The sequence below is a fragment of the Anoplolepis gracilipes genome, chromosome 11 (assembly GCF_047496725.1).
Source record: "Anoplolepis gracilipes chromosome 11, ASM4749672v1, whole genome shotgun sequence".
Taxonomy (NCBI): Eukaryota; Metazoa; Arthropoda; class Insecta; order Hymenoptera; family Formicidae; genus Anoplolepis; species Anoplolepis gracilipes.
In genome coordinates, this window is record NC_132980.1 from 7,175,208 (window position 1) to 7,198,875 (window position 23,668).

A 23,668-nucleotide genomic window follows, 5' to 3' on the forward strand; every position below is an offset into this window, starting at 1 on the left:
TTTGAGATGATATCGATTTTTTTTTCTGAATACTTATCAACGAAAGACACAAAAAAATTTTTTTTATTAATCTCGAATAAAAACTCGATTTTTTAAAAAAAGACTAAAATTAAGAAATGGTCTTTTTAACATGTTCCTTTCGAAGTTTAATCATCAAACTTTTAGAGAATATTTTTTTTATGTCTCAATAATCTGCAATTATAACTATTACAATTATTATTATTACTATTATCATCACTATTATAATTATTACCAGAAAAATAAATAATTTTCCGTCCTATTATCAAAAAATAATAAAGAAAAAAGATTTTCCATTTTTTTCATCATGTTGCACCAACTCGAAAAAATTGGAAAAATTTGAGAATATTGAAACATATAAAAAGAGTATTCTATAAAAGTTTGGTGATTGAACCTCAAAAGGAACATGTTGAAAAAGTCAATTCTTAATTTCAATCTTTTTTTAAAAATCGAGCTTTTATTCGAGATTAATGAAAAAATATTTTTTGTGTCTTTTGTCGATAAATGTTCAGAAAAAATCAATATGGAATCATCTCAAATATTTACAGAAAAACAAAACTAAAAATAACGTTTTCCTCGATAACTTAGAAAATAATAGAGTTAGAGAGCTGAAATTTTGAAAACTCATCGGGGGCACTTTTAAGTATGCTTATCCGGTCACAGTTTTTTTTTTTTTAAATTAGCAAGACTTTCCTTAACGAATGTGGGGACAAAGCTATTACATTCAGTGCTATTTAAAATAAAAAAATAATAATAAATAGGAAAAACGCGAACGAAATATGATTATTGTGAAGAATTTCGCAAACAATGAAACTCTCGCACGTGAAACGCGTGTGTCGCATTCAAAATTAACAATGCTCACCGTACGACGTGAGGTTGACCTGCCACGAGACTGGATGGCGATGAGAGGCCCTCGGACAGGAAGCGAGATGGCCCGTCACCGAGAGTTCACGACTTCCTGTCGTCGCGGCGGACGCGCTGTAAACGAGGCAGTAACGGCCGACATCGGTACTGGCCACCAAGTAAGCGGTATCGTTCTCGATCCAAGTTCCGTGGCATAAGTACTCTGAAAAGGAAACGACGTCGGCTGTAAGCGGAGCGAGAAATGTTTGAAAAAAAAAAATGGTCGCAAGTTATTTTCCACGCGATAGACGCCGAGCTGTAAGAAGGAGATGTCACCGCAAAGTCGCATTAAACTCCTCGATTTTTTTTTGAAGTGGCGCGAAGTAGAGTAAGATTACGAGCAAGGTAATAACTTTGTGCTACGGTATAGAAGTACTTTTTTAAGACGACTTAAAGGAGGTTGACGACAATAGCATGCTAGGCGGATGCGAATGTGACGGGGCAGCTGAAAAAGATCACAAGATTTGGTGTCATTTTTTGTTACCATTAAGTTTGTTTCTAAATTCTGAGAAAAATGCATATTTTGCTCTATATTTGTGATGTCATGAAAAGAGAGAGAGAAATATAGTTGTATCAAGAAATTTAGATTAAAAACCTGTAATAAATATTTATAGGTGAAAAGTATAAAGTACTTTGTTATGTCTTAAATCAAGTACTCTGGTCCTCCGGTTCTCTTGACGTTAATACACTACTTTGAAGCTGTGAAAATGAATTGTTTCATCAAACGCTGGAACTTATCGCTCGTAACGGGTTTTTTTTTTTTTTTTTTTTTTTTTTTTACAACAATTTCGTTTCCCGAGGTGGATGAGATAACCATAATCCCTCAACCATTCAATTAACGTGTCCGATAAAAAGCGGGAAAAATGTGATTCGATCGATTTGAAAGCTACTTTTATGTCATCATTTCTACGGCACTTGCTTCTGCGCCTTCCGTAACAATGCGCCCGAGAACGGAAGAGGAATAAACGAGAGCCATAAATCCTGCCGACACATCGATATCAGGCGTGACGTTTCGAGCGACGATACCTGATCGTACTTGCAAGATAGTAAGATGAGAATTTACTGCGGTCGCTCGACAGCTCGTGACTTCGCGTAAAGAGGAAACGCGAGACCGCGCATCGTGTTCAACGATGGGTGATGGCACCTATCAACGGTAAAAAAAAAAAAAAGGAAATAAAAAACGCGGTAAGCGACGTTGACGTATCAGAATAAATATAGAATTTTCTACCTGTTGTTTTGCAAAGGATTTTACAACGGCTCGAGAAGAATTCGATTGCCGTCCGTCGCATTTATTTAAAGAAATAGAAATTAAAATAAAACCTTAAAAAAATGTGGCTCTAAACTCGTCCATCCTCCTGACATTAGCATAATTAATCACGAGAGTGCAAAGAATTAGAACACGTGTTCCCGTCCTTCCTTTACAAACGATCTGTGGGGTCGGTCATTCAGGATACAATTAACGATTGCACTCGTGAAGCGAGTAAACCTAGGCTATTTATACGGGGGCTTAATGGTTGTTTTGCCTTCTCATCGTTATCCTCATCCGGTATCCATGTCTCGAAATACAATCCTGTGTCGACAGTCGCGAGACGCGGGGAGACTCGAGTGTCTAAATCCTCGGTCGTGTCAACATGTTCCGGTACAACGCGCGCGCTGCTAAAATAATTCCCGGCTAACAAAATGCTCGTCACCGCGCCAATCCTGTAACGTATCAACGTATTTCTCGCGGATTACAGAGATACACCATCGGCTTCGCACGTGTCACGCGTGCGTATCGTTTATATTCGTAGGGGGAGGAAAGTGAATATAAACGCTATTCTATATCTTTCCAGCTAATCCGGAAATCATCCGGAATTATTTTGAAATTACTCGGTTATTACAATCGTAACTCTGTTTTCGAGATAAACATACGATTTAACTTTAAAGTGTGACATTGATATATAGAGATTATATATCGAGAGATAAAGTAGAACAGAATCTGATGTAATAAAATATTTTTTGATTGATTTTTTATAAATATGTAAATAGATTAAATGGATAATTAATTAATGGATCCCTATAATAATTTTGTTTACAGCATATAAAATTTATCATTGATTAAGTTATTTTCAATATATATATATTAAGATTCAGAGAATTAAAAAAATTCTTTCTGCAATAATTTTGTTCTCATAAACAGTTTTGTCAACGAGCAATCAGCAAGCTAAGCAAATTATGCATTTAAAATAATGAATATATATCTGTTTTTGTTTATATATATTCAATTTCTTAACAAAATATTGAATATACAATCTTCTTTGTTAACTTTTAATATAAGAAAATGAAAATGTTATGCAAGTGAAAAATGCTTGTCTTAAAAGTAATTCAGTTTCTTCAGAATATTTACAAATCTAATATTTGAACTTAAAAGGTTCTGTGTTTTTCCTTCGTACGAATAAAAAGAAAAAAAAAAAAAAACGTATGCAATAAAAAATTTATTTTAGCTAAAGTTTGTATCAAAATTTTTTTAATATCTTTATAATTAATATAATTAAAAATATCTTACCTGGAGTTTTAAACAGAAATACTTAGGAGATCGAGAAACTTTCAGGGAATTTTTTTACCAAAAATTTGAGTAGACTAAATGTAACGAGAAAAAGAGAGAGAGAGAGAGAGAGAGAATTTTTCATAAAAGTTGTGAATCCAAATGACCGAGCGAGTCACGCGGTGGCGTAATTTAGTGGACGATGTGTCAATTTTTATGTATAGAGTCAAACGAAGCGCAGGAAGTTAGCGCAGACGTAAGTAAGCGCTCTATACTCTCCGGCAACCATGACACTCGCTGCCTTTCCGCAAACTAACTATCACCACTTGTGATAACTTTGCGCGAACTAGGATGGTACGGGACGAGAAGGAGGTGCGGGTAATCCGATAAGATGTTCCGGGCGGACGTGCTCCAGCCGGTGTTGTGTCGAGTCTCCTATCTCTCTCTCTCTCTCTCTCTCTCTCTCTCTTGAACATCCCGGGTGCTGAACGTTCTGCTGAACCACGGAGCTTCTCCAAATACGCTATCGAAGACAACGGACGGCGTCCATCAAGTCTTTCGAACCGTCACATTGTTAAGACAGCGTCCTCCGAAGCTCGTTTAGCGGAAGCTTTTTGATAAAAATCCATTTTACAGTTCTTGCGCCGATAAAAAAAAAAGGATAAAAAAAGAAAAGTTAACGGAGGATTTAAAAATGACGACGACGACTATACGTCTGTTAACCGTCCTGACCTACGTCACATGTCGAGAATCTGTCAAAGTTTCCAAATGCTTTAGAAACTTGTCGTCCCGTCACGGATGAAATCCTCTCCGTCGCTTATCAGATATCTCTCTGATTAACTTCCTTCGCTTAAGTGGAAAATCTTCGTAGCGTATAAAATACAAAAAGTTTTGCCGTACGAAATAAGTCTAAATAAAGTGATATATCTATATTGCAGTATCTAAATTCATAAGAATTTTAAAGAAACCAGTGCTAAGACAGGCCTTTTCAGCTACTGGTTTCCAAGTAACAGAATTACTGTTCCAGAATATGAAAATAAAAATTTGTTTTTTCAAATATCCTTTGTGGAATACGTACGTAATGAAAGCATGTATAAATGTTAAGACTCATTCTTCATTTAATTACAAGTGCATAATAGTGTAACTAAAAAAAAAAGTATTGTTAAAATATTCCTTATTCTGTACTGTTATTTTTAATACGTTTTTAACTGTACAGGTAGGTCAGCGAATTTTCGACGCGTTTATTAATAGATAAAAAACTATTATTTTAAAAATCTGAAAAAATTTAAATATCTTCTTTAAACCTTCTAAATAAAGATTAGAACAATAAATTTGAAAAAAACAATTTGCTTAAACATATTATTTTATAATAAAATTGACCGACGGAATAAGGGATATAAATATGCACCTTTTCGAAAAACAGCAATATGACAGATAGATGATGAAAACAATTCTTACCGGATAACGCCTCGTCGCTGCAAGACGTAGCAAATTCCATGCGATCGGGTGTCCTGCAACCGATGTCCAATCTACGAACGCCGCCGTGATGACACTGGCTCGGAAACGGCGTGGACGGCACCCTCACGTCGTGCACTTCCGCTGCGTTGGCAACGTTCTGCTCGCCATCGGCGGTCAATAGGTTCTCGACGTTGTCGGCGTGCGGTGGCCGAAACAACGACACGATCTCGTAACGACCGAGATTTGGGCATTGTCGGGTGTTCGGATCGGATGCTGGAAAAAAAAAAAAAAAAAAAAAAAAAAAATGAGTAAAGATTATTTATTTCTTTCGCCCTGTCTTTTAATAAAATTGCGAAATTAACGCAAAATTAATTTTTCTTTTCAAGCACTCGATCATAAAAATGCGTTCGAATTATCCGAGAAATTTTCCCCTATATGTGCGAAGAACTGCCATTAATTTTTATACGATCCGCCAGCGACAAAAGCTCGTGCTTACATTGCAGGGTAACTTTTAGCCGAGCAATTTGATACGCGATCGACATGCAGTCGACGTGTTTTGCACGCTAAGGTAAATACATTTTACTTTGTTCCTGTAGGAAATTAGCGCAACACGATCCGCGTCGAGGTGAGAGCCCGCTGTTCATTGTGTCCAACGTCAGGAAGGCAAGTTCTTTCACGAGGGGGGAGGAACCCATTCAAGAAGTTCGACGTCAAAGAATCTTGCTTTTATATTTGCCTCTTTATCGCGGTTTTATACTTGCTACTTCAGCTACGCGGTCGGGACTAAAAGCCTCGAGGACGAACTACCTGCTTACTTTACACCAGTGTTTCCCAACCAATGATAAGTTTTCAAATGGAATAGCAAGACAAGAGTAGCCGAAAATTTTTACTAGTAATAAGTATGAAAATTTATTAAATAATTTAACGTAATATTAGTACAATATTACAAGAGAAATCATTTGGATTTTGAATTTTTTATTTTGTTCACAGTTTTAATCTGTCGAAAATTAAGGGGGCGAATTGAGATCAAGGGGGCAAAAGAATCTCACGCCCACGCAATAAAAGAACATGTTCCATTTCTTTTTTTTTAATTTTAAATGTGCTGAGAGAAAAGGTTGGGAAACGCTGTTTTTACACGATGCAGTTCTCAGCTGAGCGATTTCTGGCGATAACGCGATAGCACCCACGTGTATCCGCAGCGAGAGAGTGCCGTGACACACAAAAGGGAAAGATGAGAGTGCGAATGGCGGCGCGATAAATTCCGCACCGGAGGAACGACACCGCTCTTCGTCAACGTTAGCGGAATCGACTGGGGAGAAGGAACTGAAGGACGAGCCGACAACGTGCGGGGGAGAGGGAACACTTTACGACGGATCCGGCATATGGTTCTTTATGCGCTCGTAAAGTCGCGCCTGGCGAATTGATTGTTAAACTCCGTCATTTGCAAACTTCTCCCGCGCGTTTGTTTTCTTTCCATAGATATTGTCATCGCGCGATACATATTCTTGGACAGATTTTTTTTTTTTTTTTTTTTTTTCCAGGTATATTTATCCCAAACCATAGTGTCGGGACATCAATCATTTCTGACTTGCAAAATTTCGCGAAACGAACTTCGGGGTAAAAACAGATAACGAAATCTCACGCCCCCCCCCCCCTTCCCCTCGTTTAATCTTAAATAGACTTTGCTTTGAAAGAATCGTGAAAGTTGAGGATTAGTTATACAAAGGGGTATTTAAAGTCGAACGCGCGCGTAGGAAGGTTACTGGAACTTTCATCAAACTTTCGTCGAGGAAAAATCGACTTCAAATTGATCAAGGAATCTGCCCGCGGATGGAGCAAAGAGAATCGGCGAGACTTTATATACCGTATATGCGAAATATACGCGAGTAAGTGCGTCAGAATTCGAAAAGACTTTATAAGATCGAAATAAACAGCGAGCATTTGAGTGAATTCTACGAGAGAGAAAGCGCGTTTATAGTTCGACAGCGTTGAACTCACGATTAATGTCTTGATTTACGAAGCTAAACAAGACGTTTCTCTTTCATCAGACAGCGAACAATGTTTTATTCGAAACTCCGAGTATCAGCCGAATCTCAACATAATTTAGAAAAGCTACGATATATGATATCCTGCTTTTAATACAATATGTAATGCAATATACTTCTGTTAATAGTTAATAATTATAAAATAAAAATAATAATGAAATAAATTTACTAAATATTTAAAAAATTATTTTTAAAAATATTTAAAAAAATGGATACTCTATATGTAATTATTTAACAAAATATATTTGTAAATACATCGTCATAAGAAATGATCAAACACTCTACTTCACGCGCGAATCTTTTTTCGACTATCTTCTGTCAGAGTAATTCGATAAGATCGAGACAAACCAGGGGATGCGGGCAATGAATCGGAACAAAAACGGAGGGCTCGAGTTGGCACCAAAGTGCCGGGAGGCCGGAAATCACCTTCGGGCAAACTGTTCGTTTCTGATTCCGGCTTCCAGACCGTGACCGAATTTCCAGCGTTCAATCTATTTAATCTCGGTAAAAAAAAAAAAAAAAAAAAAAAAAGAAATGAAAATATTATTTTATAATAATGATAAAACAAATCTCCCGGAAATCGTGAAGAAATTTTAACATCCTCGAAGAATATGCATTAAGCGTATTACTTCGCGCGCTTCCGATACGAATATCGCGATATCGAATGAATGGCAAATTAAGAAGCCGCGAATATTAATCAAACGATAATGTAGTTAACTTGTTCTCTAATAGAGAGAGAGAGAGAGAGCGAGAAAGAGAATCGCTCTTTGACAACTTCCAAAAGAAACTGCAACTTCATTTATGAGCCGCTTCCATCGGAATATCGGCAAATTAATTTACCTGATTAATTACGGTTATAATGCCGACAAAGCAAAAATGCTGGGACGTATTAACGGTGGGACGGTCACGTTTAACTGCGTTAATTAAAATCCATAGTAACAAATATATACGTATATACATATATATATATATATATATATATACACACATATATATAACACGATCTGTCAACTGAACACTGTTAAGCGTAATCAGATTTGCGTATATTTACATTCGCTCGACTCTCGGAAAGTTGCTACCCCGCATTAAAGCCCAATTAGTTGCTCTACTATTGCGAGACGTGATATTGCGACGACAATGCGTAATTCGATTAGAAGGTCAGAATTTACTTACTGATGAACGTCGTGTACGGCATCGTGTGCGAATTGAACGTACTCGTATTGCATATATCGTCGGACTGCTGCCGCCATTCCGACAGTTGCATCTCTATTACGTGCTCGTCTCTCCTATGGAACATGACGCACACGTATCCGTTTTTGCTGAAAAGGAACACGCAAAAGCGTTAGATACTCGAAATGAATCGAGAACGACATTGCGGAACTTAAATTTACAAAGTTGGAAACTTATTCAAACTTAGATCTACTACTACCAAGTAAATTTCCTAATGTTGAGACTATTTTAAGCAAACTTTGCGAGGGTCGTTATGGAAGAAAGAGGTAGTTCGCCAAGGGGGAAAATATCTTATTGTGAATAACGCCGTCCCTTTAGACTATAAAAATAAATTCACCCGTGGACAAATAAAAATTTGGATACGAAAGGATTAAGCGCACGAGATACCCTGGTCCACAGTAAATCGTTAAGACTGATCTCGAGAAGATGGGAGGGAGCCCCTTTCTGCCTTCAGAATAACGGCAGCGAGAGAGAAAGAGAGAGAGAGAGAGAGAGAGAGAGAGAGAGAGACTTAAATCTTCTCCCATAGGGTAGGGTACGGGATTAAGATTTTATTTTATCAAGACGTTTCTTAACGGCCGAACATTAAGTTTAACGCAATTCTTTTACGATGGCCGCCCGCGTCTTTACGGCGGAATCTGAAAACGCGGCTACGCGCATATATACTCATATATATTACGTCATATACACAGACACGTGGATACAGACACGTCACGTATATAAGTTCATATCTGTATACACTTTGACGATATATGTTTACATTGTAGCCCCCGTGGAGCATTGCCATCGCGTAAGCCGTCGTTGCGCGAACCGGAAACGACAGTCTCGACATATATTTGTCTTACGAGTTTCCCGTCCGCGTGAAGAGGGATATAAAGTTTATATTACTTCTCGATAGCTCGCCTCACGCGAAACTAGTTTCCGCGATCGCGGCCGGGGATTCCACGATCCAGCATTATGGGCCAATTTTTTTGCAAGATTCAATTTAATTACGTTGGTTCCGGCGAAGACAAAAATAAAAAGCGCCGTTCACGGTGGAAGATTTAAGTTTGCGCGAAGGAAAAATGTTCTCGTTTAATTATATTTAAAAGAAATATTGAAATTCTGGAATTTGTTTTTTTTTTACTGTATAAGTACCGATCTGGGTACGTCTAACTGTTTGCGATATGTATAAAAATTCAACTGAGAGTTTGTCAGTTGTACATAACTCACACGGAGGCTTTTTTTTTTTTTTTTTAGTGATTGAGAGTTATGATTTTTACGAACCATATCTCTCGGCTAATGCGTGTCATAAATACACACGACGGTATATAACCGTATAAATTTTAACCGCGACGTTTATTTGCGACGTCCTTCTACTGTCACGTTAACGATTTTTATGCTCATTAAAATCGTTCTAAATACATCCGTGCAAATATGTGAGACGTATAAATCTATTCCTGGAAATTTACGAAGTGCATTTTTCAAGATAGAGACATAGTGATGTTTCTAACAGCAATTTGCAGTAACATTATTGCAACAAAAACCAGGTCAGGATGTGATAAAAGTTTCAGCTCGCTATTTCAGAGCCGATGGACAAATTGTACAGGAGTCGGAAGGTAAGAGAAGAAAAAATATATATAATCTTTAAATATTCAACCGCGCATTTAGACTGTCGCGTTATTTTTTTTTCCAGCAGCAAGTGCGAGCTCGCGACGCTGAAATTTCATTATTCGCCACAAACCATGATTTGCAGGGCGAGTATTTTTTTTTTCTTTTTTTTTTTCGGAAAATATCCCGTAACCGAGCTGTGCACATTCGGGCGTATAAAAGCATTGTAATAAAACGTGACGAACGTCAAGGGAGGTTTCGTGGAAACCGACACTCGTCTGCGATATGATTGATCGATGTCAGTTTTCTGGGCGAATCACGATACGTTATGATCCGCCAACCGTGGGGACCACTCTTGCCGATATCTGTATTGTGTCTGTAAAAACACACACATATACATATATATATATACCAAAAGATGCAACGAAACAATTCATAGCGACTTTAGAGTGGAAAACGTTGCGAAATAAAATTAGCCATAAAAAGATTACAATGGAAAAAATAAAATAATGAAAAGAAAGAATAAGTAAATAAAATAATTTATAGAAAAGAATGAAATAAAAAGTAAGTAAAGAAAACAATAATAAATATATTTGCACAACAAAAGCCGATTTAAAATATCTTTAGAGAAGGGAAAAAATATGGTGAATATTTAAATCTTTAATAGCTATAACAAAAAAAAAAAAAAAAAAAAAAAAAAAAGAAAAATGCTTCTTCTTGAAATTACTTTCATCAAGAAAGATAAAGCATTATCACAAATTATTCATGAAAGACGTGATTGATGAAAGTTCTACAACATCTTGACCAAATATCGACAGTTAACAGTACTCAATCATTATTAAACATTCAATAAAAATAAACAAAAAATTATTGTCGACTTGGTTGATAGTAGTCGATATCAAAACACGCATAGTTATCGGATATGCAAAAATATTTATCAAAGAGAATATATATATATATATATATATATATATATATATATATATATATAGACACAACGTTAAAAACGCATCACATTGATCGCGTTGCAATTCTATCATCGCTGTCATTCAAGAATTATAAAACGAAATATAAAATAGCGATTGGTTATATCGCGCGTGTCGCAAGTGGAATAAAATTCTGTAAATTATTCGGAGAATATAGAAGATTAAAGAGCTAATGTGTATATATATATATATATATATAAAATTTTCGAAAAGAGCAATGAGATAATATTTATGCGGGCGTCGTTCGTATGAATAAAAAATACATAATAACAAAAGTTTCAAACTGTCTACTGCGTCTCTAGGGAATTTCCCTGGAAAGTGCCTGTGCATATGATAACGTGCAATATGCATCACGGTCTTGTCCGTTGGTGTAAAGTCTCGAAAGAAAATGCTTGACAGCAATCAGAAAAGCCGCATCACATACTGCGCTGCCGTTAAAAAACAATTTCTACTGTTTCATAAAATAAAACCGTAACAAAAGTGGCTAATTTTAACGCAGTACCGAGGTGTTTTATGCCTGTGTTAATTATAAAATCACTTTAATAAAGTATATTAAAGTCCAGAGGGTGTGTGTATATCGATAATCAGTAGTATTCTTAAAGTTTGGTATCGAGTTTGGTTGAGCAAAAATTTTTGGTTTAATATACGCGATGCATACAAGACATAGTGTTTCCTGAAATTCTCGACGGAGGAACGTACGCAAAACCGATACGATAATGTATCGGAGGCGGCGGCGCGATAACGTAAAGAGCGCGGCACAACTTAATTAATTAAGTTGTGCGGCAGCCGTTTACATTCGGTTTCTGGCGTGCATCCGGGAACGCCCGACCACCGTTATCGTTCCCCAGCGTGCAGTGGTGTCTTCTTACGAGAGCGTGTGCATCCTCTGTCTCCCTTCCGGCCGCACTTGCATTACTCTTTCTCTACCTTGGCGTGCAGCGACCGAATTCCCCATTTTCCTTCCCAAACATTCTTTCGCACTTCATCGTAACGTTGGTATCTTAATTAAAACTTGCGCTAATTTAGTGATATATCTCCGAATCATCTCTAAGGAAATTAGAATTATATAGGGTAAAGGTGCCAATTTTGAGATACTTTTTTTTAAAAGCTTATATTTTCTTCAATTGTAATTTTTAATTCAAATACTTTATGTGGTTTTACAGCTAGTACATTCAAGATTTATCACTAAAAAGCATTAATATCTCAAATGTATTTTATTTGCTACAATCAAGCTTATTATCGACATGAAATAGTAACATTTCTAAAGAAAAGTGATTGCGTTTGTAAAATAATTGGAGGTCTCATATTAGGAACCCTTCTCATAATAGGCTACTTTACCCTATTCCAATTAGTATTATATCGTTAATTTTGTATTAATCATAATTGAAAACAAATTATTATTACTGTCACTGGAATACCATTATTAATCGAATCTTGAATATAAACTCTATTCTTTTATAAGCACATAATTATACTCTCCGTGCTGTCGATTAAAAATACATTGCTGCTGAAACGAAATATCACCCTTTGACATATGACCTATTGCAACATCGATGACGATATATTGCGGGCAGGTGACGTTGATTTAAACCTTTTCCGTGCTCAACGTGTCAATGGCCACGCGGATGGCCATTACCACGGGCTTCTTTTGCCACAGTATCCCAAATCGCGGGCAGAGGTCATTTTTCATGGTCGACTTTTCAATCTAATTTATATATGCTCGTTAGACCATTCACACACCCAGGCGACGCGTACATCCGACCAATTCCACACTTTCGCCCATCCCGACGAAAAGAAGATCTTCCTCCTCATGACTCGAGGGAGACGATTCCGTGAATCTCCTGGATTTAGGTCGTCCTCGTCAGCGCCGTTTCAAGGATCGAGGACGATATCTTAGAGACCCGATTTCACGAGTGAAGATATACCTTGGACCACCACGTAGGAACTATGAACAGCAAGCGAAAGTACCGATCGTTACGCTCTTCTTCTCCTCTTTCCTTTCTCATCTTTTTTCTTTTTCCTTTTCTTCCGCTCTTTTTTTTTTTGTCGATTTTATTCGGTCCGCCGAGTATCATTGTGATGAAAGCGTGTGTTCTCTCTTGAATATGCGGAGAGCGATATCGCGTGTCTGCCGTGAAACTTACGGTGTCGAAAATTCAAGGAAATGTAGCTGCCATCGCAAATGCGAACGTTATTCTTTTACGAAGCTAATCATCTCTCGCCGCGTTGAAAGGGAAGACGGACGAAGAAAAAGAGAGATCTTGAGTTCAACGAAATTAAACTAGCTGTAGAAACATTTTTCCTCGTTTCCCTTTATATCTTAACACGAGATTCGTACGTATAACTAAAACGAGCTTATAAATAGCTCGCTTAACAAAAATATAACGTCAGCCAAAGACGAATAAGAAGACGAAATGTGTATTCCAACATGGTTTCAACAGTGCTATTTTAACAAACGACCACTCGAATAATACAGTTTTACTGTCCGCGTTGAGGACAGTAAAATGCAAGTGGCAGCACTGTATTTCAGCGAAGAAGTATCTGCTCGATGTCATTTACAGATGAAAATGTTACGTGTAACATTCGCGAGTATTGACGAAGTTTCATGCGTGACAAAACAGTAGTATATCTATTTATTGGAAAATGCACGAACGATAAGAACGAAATGAAGGCATTATATTTCTCTGTGTATAAAGTATTTCACAATTCCTCTGTGACTTTTCACTCATCGTATGCATTATATTATATTGCAGGTAGCTCGTCGCACGTTTATGTGTATTTCTGTTTAAATACTTCTTCGCGTTATTTAAATAAAAATATGGCAACTGTATAATTTAAAAGAATTATCATGTTGATTTAACTGTTACAGAGTGTCTACTCATCTTGTAAAAATTCCTTGAAATTCTCTAATCTTTCAAGTATTTTGTTTAAGATTCCAGGTAAATTATTCTAGAATATTTAAAAAATTTTTTGATACAAATATTTAATAATTTCTCTGAAATAATAACTTTCATAAAATAAGAATTTTTCACTTGCATAAAATTTTCATCTTTTTCATTAATAAAATCAATATTTTGTTAAGACATTGAATATATGTATAAACAAAACTAAATATATATTATATATTTTAAACACAAAATTTACTTGGTTTGCTGACTGTTTGCAATATGAGAGCAAAATTATCAAAGAAAGAATTTTTTTAAATTCCTTGAATCCCAATAAAATTCCATGAAAATGTCCTGATTTTTCCAGGTAGAAAAAAAAAATCCCTGAAAATTTCAGGTTTTGCTGGGAGCATATACATCCTACATTATACGTATTTATACGTTATGTATTTACGTTAGTAGATTTTGAATAATCCTGAACACTTAGTAAAGTTACGAGTTGTTTTGCAATTCAATCAGTTATACATTACACGACAGGGATATCGCAAATTTGTATGCCGCTGGTGTTTGCAATGAACGATCTGGTTAGCTGTAAATTAAGATTGGCACTTGTACTGGATTTGGCTATTTGCAGATAGACGTGACCTACTTGCCGATAACGCCAGACACAGACTAATTTTAACGGTATGGAAATAATTCCTGATTTGCAGCGCACGCCGGCGGCATATTCGGGACAGAGAGAGAGAGAGAGATATGCGCTGTCAACTGATCTCCGTGAAAAAATTATTTTATTCAATCTTTTATCCCAACTGACAGCGTTATCTAACATTTAACGACGTAATAGTCGTCTCGCGATTTTCAACGAAATAATTCTTATAGTAACATGTTACTGGCTCGCGCATGTTCCCTCGGTTTGTTTGTGGTCGCTATTCCGATGAATGTCCTCGTTTGCTATCTTACCCGTTCCTCCCGCGTTGGCGCAAAGATTTATTTTACTACTTACAATTAGTTTCAGCCACTACTTCGTATACTCGAGGATGCAGTGCGACGTGTGCGGGTCAGCGCGAAGAATATCCTGCAGTTTGTCGTGATTTAACAACTCGACTACTTTTTGGACCAACCATTGCCACACATGCTAGGGGGCTTTTAAAAATATGCAACTATACAGTACAATGTACATTAGTAAGTGTTGTATCAAAAGTAAGCACTAAAATTCGAAAGTATAAAAGAAATGTACAAGAGAGAAGCCACTCTAAAAGCAAAAGAATTTTCATATTGTGTATATAATCTTGTTGGAACTTTACACAAAATTAAAATTTATCCATCGAGCGAAAGAAATTAATAATTAATAATGGATGTATGCGCACATAAAGAATTTAGAAACTAATGGATATCCAAGAACTTTCGATCGCAGATGTTGGAACGTAAACCAAGAAAAATAACGCTTTTAAAGTTCAAAGGCCAATAGTTTTTGAATTACAGCCGATTGAAAATTAGAAGCGAAGCAAACTTTGAAAGTGTAAATAGAGAATAAAATCTAGTTCTCAGCGCGAATTTCGAGAGAACTTTATTTTAATGGCGATTCGATCTAAGACTTGATTATTGAGATATAGAAGGTTTCTGACTGTGAATTGATTAATTTAGAATTGATATTTCTTTAATAAAATTATCGAGCGACTGATAATTAAATTGAACTGGCAGTTATTAATGAATCAATCTGACTCTGAGCAAATAAATAATAAAATCATATTTTTAAATTAAAGATGCACAAGCGCATTTTAATTTAGAGCAATTTAAAAGATATATATCACGATTTAAAAAGCTTTAGAAAAAAAGATGTGGTATTTACAGTCCTCGCATTTTTGTTAAAATATATGATTAAATATGTTAGAATGTATATTTTTTATATTTTATATAATTTTTTAGAAATTCCAATATTTTAAACATTTTTTAAATTAAAAAAAAAAGGATCAAATTGAAATCGATTTTAGAAAGCTGGCCGAAGAAATTTGCGGTTAAGTATGTCTTTCAGCTTTGTGGATGTGCTATCGGCTACTGCTCGATTGTCGATTTGGCAGCGCGTGTACACGATAATTTTCCACCGTCTTGTGCGCCGATTCGAGCACGAAGGCTCTGCACTTCCGGTTGGTAGGACCCCGGTCAACGAGCAATTTTCCGACCGATTGGTTGGTGAAACGTCGAACTTACTCCAAGTCGATCTCTATCGACAGCAAGAGACACGCTTGTTTACTTCGTACCAGGAGAAGACCCTCTACGCGCGCCCTTCTTCCCCTTATGTCGAAGGATCACTTGAATGTTATCAATTAACATGAATGATACCATATCGTATTACTAAAATGACATCGAAGAGATCTCTTCACTTCTCTGTCTGTCATGTATCTGTATTAAAAATTTTTGAATTATATTTTTTCTAGTATTTTTTTAGATAATATATATTTTTCTTTTATAATTACATGTTATATATATATATATATATATATATATATATATATATATATATATATATTTGTATAATTCACGCTTCGTTAATTTATGTAGTGCTTATGATCTTTAATTTATTAAATTTGTCGCGTGTTGTTTTTCAATTTAATTTTATATTATTATACAGATATCCGATTATTTGTTCCTCCAGCCTTTCTATTATTTCTTTAGATAACTTAAAGAGTTATTTATTTATTTATTTATTGTTTATACATGTATAAAATTCAACAGACCTCTTCAAATATTGAATTACATATATTAAGATGGAAATAAACGGACGGAAGGGTCCAACACTCTCCTAGCAATCGATTTTGTTGTTTACTTCTGGTTAACGGTAGCCTCGATTCTTGTATACCATTAGGTATTTCCCTTGCCGTCACATATTAGACATCGTTTACCAATTAGTACGTCTAGTAAATTCCCAACTTGATGGACGCGGTATCTTGTGTTACCCATTTAATTAGATGTAATTATACACGATACTCTAAACAAATGTCCGCGTACGCGTATGTTACACAGGGTACGAGCACATGATGAAGTTTGATTATTATTTGTCACGTTCGTATAAATTCTAATCAACATATATCATAGTTTATATCAGCGAGAATGTCGAGTAAATTACGGTCTGACCGCACTGCATAACTCAAAGTTAACATATGAAAGTTAAAACCACATTCAACCGTGCATAGTATTCTAATAAATACAGAACGTTCCCGCCCTCATTCTCCTTTTCCTCCGGAAATGATCGGAATGATTTTCCGCGGTTCACCGAAACATTCGAAATACGCGTACATACTTCCCCTCTGTTTCGGGATGGAATAGTAAATGAAATATTCTGACGATGTGTGTTATAAATAGCCGAGTATTTCAATCATAAATTGCATTTTCCGTGGAAAATCATACAGAGAGCGCCAACGCAATTTATCCAAAGTAGATAGGTACGGTAGTGTAGTGCGTGTTATTAGCGTCTTGATTTTATTTTCGAACTACGCGACAGAAATATTAAATTGTCGCCAAAGAGAAAAATCTCGACCGGCGAAAGAGAATCGTGGGATTTCAATGGGAATACATACATATGACAATTTTGTGAAATACCCGATACTTGTATATACTCGCTACCAAATACATGCACGATGTGATCAATGGAGCGACTCGCTGGAAATGAACAAGGACCCGCCGCTGTATCGGACGTACGCGAACAGAAAAAAAAAAAAAAAAAAAAAAATGACATAGAGAAAGGAAAAAAAAGAAGAGAGAGAGAGAGAGAGAGAGAGAAAGAGAAAGCGAAAAAAACAAAGCGAAACTGGGGATGAGAGACCGCGCCCGCCGTCCCACTCTCCGGCGGAGTTATATATGCGCTACCTGCTTATGTGCGGATCATGTTTACCCGGGTTCATATGCACTTGCATAAGCACGATAACCGGAGAAGGGGGAGACGATGTGTATCCGCCCCCGGTGTAACTCCGTCCACTATTTACGGACGTGAGTAATTCATAACTCGTTTTTTCGTTAAGCCTGTCTTTTGCTTGTCCTGTTTCCTCCCCCGCTCCTTTCTCTCTCTTTCTCTCTCTCTCTCTCTCTCTCACTTTATTTTTTTTTCCAATCGCGGACAGTACATGCGCGGGCCTCATAAAAACGAGCTTTGATCGGGTGCACCGAGCCGAACCGATCATCAACCAGCGGCGAAGTGTCGAACCGAACTGCAACGGCACCACGGCCAGATATACACAGCAAGGGATATATATATTTAGATATATATATATATATATATGAGTGTATCCGTACTCTCTAAAAGCTCGTTATTAGATCGCGCGCGCACGTGATCTTTTCTTTTCTCGTAGAATGTTCGCTTGATAAGCGAAGAGCCCTTAACGGCTCCCCTTTAGCGGCGGATAGACATAGACGATAGAGAGAGAGAAAGAGAATGAGCCTTTTATACCGCCGACAGTAACGTAATGGCCGACCGCGCCGCGGAAATAGCGAGATTGCGAGATGAAAAGCTTTTTTTTCACTCTTCTGTTTTAAGTCGCAACTTTGTTAAGCGCATATTCGAGAATGGATTTTATATAAATATTAATACATTGGCAGTGTAAGAGCGTCGAAGTAAATGAATGGTAACATGATAATATTTATAATAACTTTAGATTGATTTTAATTAATTAAACGAAATATTGCACCAAATATAATGTGTAATTTGCAATTGACTTTATCTTAATAAAGATTTTAATTGCAATAATTTACGTGGCCGAAAGATTTCGACGTATAAATAAAGCCTTCGAATTTTTCCCAAGGGCAAGTGCATTTCGACGTTAAAAGAATACTTCTTCCAAGTTACTGACTCTTATATTTTCTGAGATACCAGCTTACGTACACTTCACAAAGTTCAATATTATACACTTCGCACCATAAATTCTTTCTGCTTGTATGTTTTTGACGGCTAATCGACTCGCATCTTTCTTATAATATTACAGTATGTACTTCTTTATCGTTTCCGTACAAATATCAGAATCGCGCCTCTGGGTAAAGTCGATTATGTTCCCGATATCCATTTATTAAAATAAAAAAAACATTTGACACACTAATGTACTGCCTAAAATTAACCCTTACTCCGTATTGTTATTTTTGGCACCTTCCAACTGTACAGGTGGGTCAGTGTATTTTCGATAAGTTTATTAATATGTAAAAGTGTTTTTAAAAATCTGAAAAAATGTATATACCTTCTTTGAACATTCTAAATAAAGACTAAATTAATAAATTTGAAAAATAATTTACTTAAATATGTTATTTTATGATTATTTGTTTTCGAGAAATTGACGTGGTTAGAAAAATCACAGACGAAAATGATCCATCAGTACGGAATAAGGGTTAAACAAGTATAAAAATTATGTACGATATTTTTCGTGTTTGAGATCACGGTAAATGTCTATAATTGCTACTGCAGCGAAAAATCAATTTTTTTCAATACCAATCAATAAAACTACCATAGAAATGAAATGTATAAATAATTTAGGGAGGGGCAAGTCTTTTCTAAGAAGTTATAAATAACAAAATTACATAAATAAATTTATTGAACATTTTTCATTAAATCGTTATAAGAAATTGCGTGTATACGTGGAGACAGTGGGTTCCGGCCCCCCTGCGGGGGCCTCCATTTCCGAAAGATATAACCTAAGCCAAACCTATTTCCATTCAAAATCGGAAGTTTTTTTCGGAAGTGGAGGACCCCGCAGGGGGCCGGAACTCACTGTCTCCACGCATACACTTTTCGCAACAATTGTTGTAAGTCCAAGTAACATATGTATGGATAATAAAAAATGTAATTTTTCATTTGTAATTTCTTAAGAAAGCATTCCTCATTCATTAAGCGACCGAATTCATACATTTTTTTTTGTTCTTGTCAATTTCTCATAACGATTTAATAAAAAATGTTCAATAAATTTATTTAAGTAATTTTATTATTTATAGCTTCTTAAAAAATACTTGCCCCTTTCTAAAAGCATTTCTAATACATTTCATTTCTATGGTAATTTTGTTGATTGAAAAAAATTGATTTTTCGCTGCAGTAGCAATTATAGAGGCATTTACCGAGCTCACTCTTCGCGATTAAATTTTCGTCAGTTAAAAATATTTTATAGCGTGGTCAAAAGATTATGAGCTCTAAATTCACGAACGTCGCGGACAATTTCTCGTCGAGTCAGTCAACGTTCAAGTCGCGTATGACGAATCATCGAAGAATAAAGCCGGCAACGTCGTAAGAATAAAGATCGAGAGACGCAGAAGCTCGTTTCCGAAGAAGCTGCCAATTCCAAAGAAGCTGCGTAAACATAAAAGCAGACGCGAGAAAATGCGCGGCAATCGGATAGAAGAGAGAGAGAAAGAGAGAGAGAAAGAGAGAGAAAAAAAAGAGAACGGATACGAAACGCGTAAAACCTGTTTATTCGCGCGCTAAAGCATCGACAAACGATGTGCTCGTGTTGGATTACGAAAGACCTCACAGTGAATTGCGTCTGCACGCTGCAGTCGCGTTTATCAAAGTCATTAATTCGAGAGTCTCGTCAACACCAGAATGTAACATTCGTTTGACCAAAATTTGGTTTATTCATCGTGTCGGAATAATCGATCAGCTCAGAGATCGAAAGTCGCACATGTTCCGACAGCGACAAATGATTAATAGACTGAAGGGTATTTTGCTCTTCAGAATCTGCGAATTAAAACGCTGATTTTTTTTCAAACGTTGTAGATGAGAGTGTGAATCAAATGAAAAAAAAAAAAAAAAAAAGAGTGGAATTAGAAAAATGAGTCTGTTGCATATATCGATAATATTAAAAACAGTCATATGACTAAAATCGTATCAGTTATCTAAAAAAAATTGTATAAACGCTTAATAGAAAATTAACTCTCATTTCGTAAGACATTTTTTTCGTGCAATTTCTTTAAAAATCTTTAAAAAAAATGACCGTAGAATAATATATTTATCTATAAGCAAATTATTTTTTTTTCAAATTTATTACTCTAATCTTTATAGAAGGATCAAAAAAGTTATATAAATTTTTTTGATTTTTTAAAAATACTTTTAATACCCATTAATAATCGCGTCGAAAATACGCTAACCTTGTATAATTTAAGGGTAAAAAAATAATAGTACGAATGAGAGAGAATTAAAAAATCTCAAAATAGATATAAATATATATATTTATTTTATATAGATTATATATTGTGTCGAGTTTAGAATATATAAATATCTATAAAACCGGCGCGAAGTTTACAACGGGAAGAATGTATCTTCACAATGCATGTACAAATATATAGATACGGAATTGAGTTATAAGATATAAGAAGCCCGGTATATATAAAAAGATACGCGTCTCCTTTTCCGCGCGACGATGTATCGCCAGAAATAAGACGGTAAATTTGACATGCCCGGCGTCCCGGGCGTGCTTTATAGATGCCGACGTGCCAACGGACGGGACCGCGAGAGGAAAGACGCGATAATGTACGTAACAATGTCGAAAGTCGAAGCGGGGGATCGTAGAAATAGAATCCCCGGGTCGTTCCGCGTCGTGAAATCCACCGCCGCCTCCTCCGAGCGCGGCCAGAAACGAGACGCGCAAGTTTTATGCAGTACACGAACGTATCCGGCTCGATATACAACCACGATAAGCAGGTTTTTCCGATAAGGACATCCCGCTCTCCTGTTGCACTGACTGTTGCAAGAGTAGCGATCGGGACCGCTTTCTCGAAATAGCTTCCAGGAAAGTTGAGCGCGCCAGATATAGAAGCGATCGAAACATCGTCCTTTTGGACGCGACGTATGTGTCACGATTAAGAGATTTTGAATCTCTCACCTGTTATCGTTATCTAATTTCGGAATCGCATTAAATGGTAATATATATTTAGAAATATACGAAGACATTTAACGCGCGCAATGAAGCTTTATATTTATATATAATATAATTTATACATGAGTTATATATATTTAGTTTTTTAAAACTTTTTCCGCTCAAAAATGGATTTGACTATTTATGGATTTATAGGATACCTTTGGAAAATTAATCACATGCCATTTTCGCGAGTTAATAATAACAATCATAAATGTGATATCGACGCGGCGATGACCCGACTAGATATCGATCGTGACTGAGATGTAACAAAGCCCCGAATATTTTAATAACCCTAATAATAAAGATAGTAGAGTAATAAGAAAATTAATAATTCTACTAAAATCCCTTGTTAAATATCTATGGGAGAGAGAAAAGGGAGTAGAATGTAATTTTACATAAATTATATGATTAAGTGGATCTAGTTTAAATTGTCTAACTGCGTGCGACTCGATTGGGCAATAAATATCGCGAGCTCCATTCGAGACAGGTCGGAACAGAAACGGCAGACGAGCCTCCGTAAGACGCAGCTTTCGAACGCAGGGTGGAATATAACGGAGGGCAAAAAAAAAAAAAAAAAAAAAAAAGATATGAATTTACAATGATTTATCAGAGTTGGTATCGCGTCCCCTATCGTTATATACACGAGACTTTCGTGACAGGAAGCCATTTTTCACGACGTTCACGAAGAATACTTACAGCTGACATTTTAATCGATCTGTAAATACTTAGCCGCGATGGCGGATGAGACTCGGTTAAATCGACAAGAAAATAATTACATAAGAAGAATTAAAAGAGGAGGATTAAAAACAAACGTGGAAATTTCATAATTGTGACAATAATCAACATTTCATAATTGCTAGCTCTCTGCGTCGGAAATTGACATAAAAAGATCAACGTGATTTATAGAATTCACTGTCATTAATTTTTCTCGTAATTAAGTATTTTTAAATTTATACAACATTTATATACATATAACATGTATAAAACATAAAATCATTATCGGAATGTGCGTCATATTCGAGCTCGTCAAGCTCGTTATTTCTCAAAAAGAGAAAATATGCGAACGTAATAAAAAAAATAGTAATAATTCGAATCTCTTTCCAATTTAAACTCCCAAATTCTATTTTACTTCCCGTCATTCCGGCCATATGTATATCCAAAATATTTTTTTAACTACATATCTCATATTCTTTTACAGAATAGCGATTCGTTATTACGCGTGTCCCGGGTGCAACGTTGCGATCAATGCAAACGTTCTGCTTGAGATGCACATAAATCGTTACCGGTACATATATGTAAATATACAGACAGACGTAACTTGCCCGCGCGCACAAGTGAAAGTATATCTACACATATGATATGTATATTTTCTCGCTCGCGGGCGAATCGGAATTACTTCAAAATCGTCCAAGCAGATGCTTTAAAGGCCACACATGGGCGTTTTGACACGGTTTTATTCTGTCAAAAAAATAGATACAAACAGAAACAGTGGAAATAAATAATATATCTAAATGACTAATGCATTTTTTTTATCCATTCATATATAATTTGTATATTTTATATATACCTGCAGTCAATATATAATTCAATATAGAAATTCAGTTTTATTTTATAATTAAAAGATTGACGCGCGTAAAAATCAATCGTGACTTGTCGTATTTTATTAAACGTGCTTCATAATTTCAGTCAAGAACTGTAACAGACTTTTTGATTTTCGTAACGTCTTAATTTTCGCGACTTCTCTTTCGCTTTCGCTGCGATTTCGTTCGTTCAAATCGGTTCCGAGGAAAGATTCGTACCCGTTCCCTTCTCGGTTATCTATGCAATTCCAGGGTGGTCGCGATAAGTGCTCTCAGATTTACAGTTTAATGCACGATCGTCTTGCCCCGCGTTCGCGTTTGCTCCTCCACTCGCCTCTAATTACTTCGGGCCGAGGCTTTGGCCTTAATTGAAATACCGAGTCCTTGCTAACGTTCATAGTTTGGCCGAGAGGCTGTCGTGGTGCCAGGCGTTGGTGTGAAGTATCGGCGCAAAATATTCAATCTTGTAACAGTCAGCGCGATTACCGCTCTCAAGGGTTTCATTCTTCAAACCGGCGTTCTTGCAAATCGCGATCACGCCAAAGTCAGAAAAGCAAAATCTCCGA

General features: G+C 36.2%; 1 protein-coding gene and 1 long non-coding RNA gene across 7 annotated transcripts in view; one reads left to right on the plus strand and one right to left on the minus strand.

Moving 5' to 3' along the window:
• LOC140670932 (uncharacterized) overlaps positions 1-23,668 on the minus strand; it is a 246,676-nt gene that overhangs the window by 3,918 nt on the left and 219,090 nt on the right. For all 6 annotated transcript variants that reach the window (XM_072901841.1, XM_072901839.1, XM_072901840.1 and 3 more), the window contains 3 exons: positions 8,122-8,267; positions 4,904-5,176; positions 881-1,084 (listed from right to left, as the gene is read on the minus strand). In XM_072901841.1, the coding sequence (XP_072757942.1) occupies positions 881-1,084; positions 4,904-5,176; positions 8,122-8,267 (623 nt within the window). The remainder of the gene's footprint in view (positions 1-880; positions 1,085-4,903; positions 5,177-8,121; positions 8,268-23,668) is intronic.
• Positions 5,170-7,483, plus strand: LOC140670937 (uncharacterized). Its single transcript, XR_012047647.1, has 2 exons — positions 5,170-5,802; positions 5,894-7,483. It is a non-coding gene; the product is annotated as an uncharacterized lncRNA (long non-coding RNA).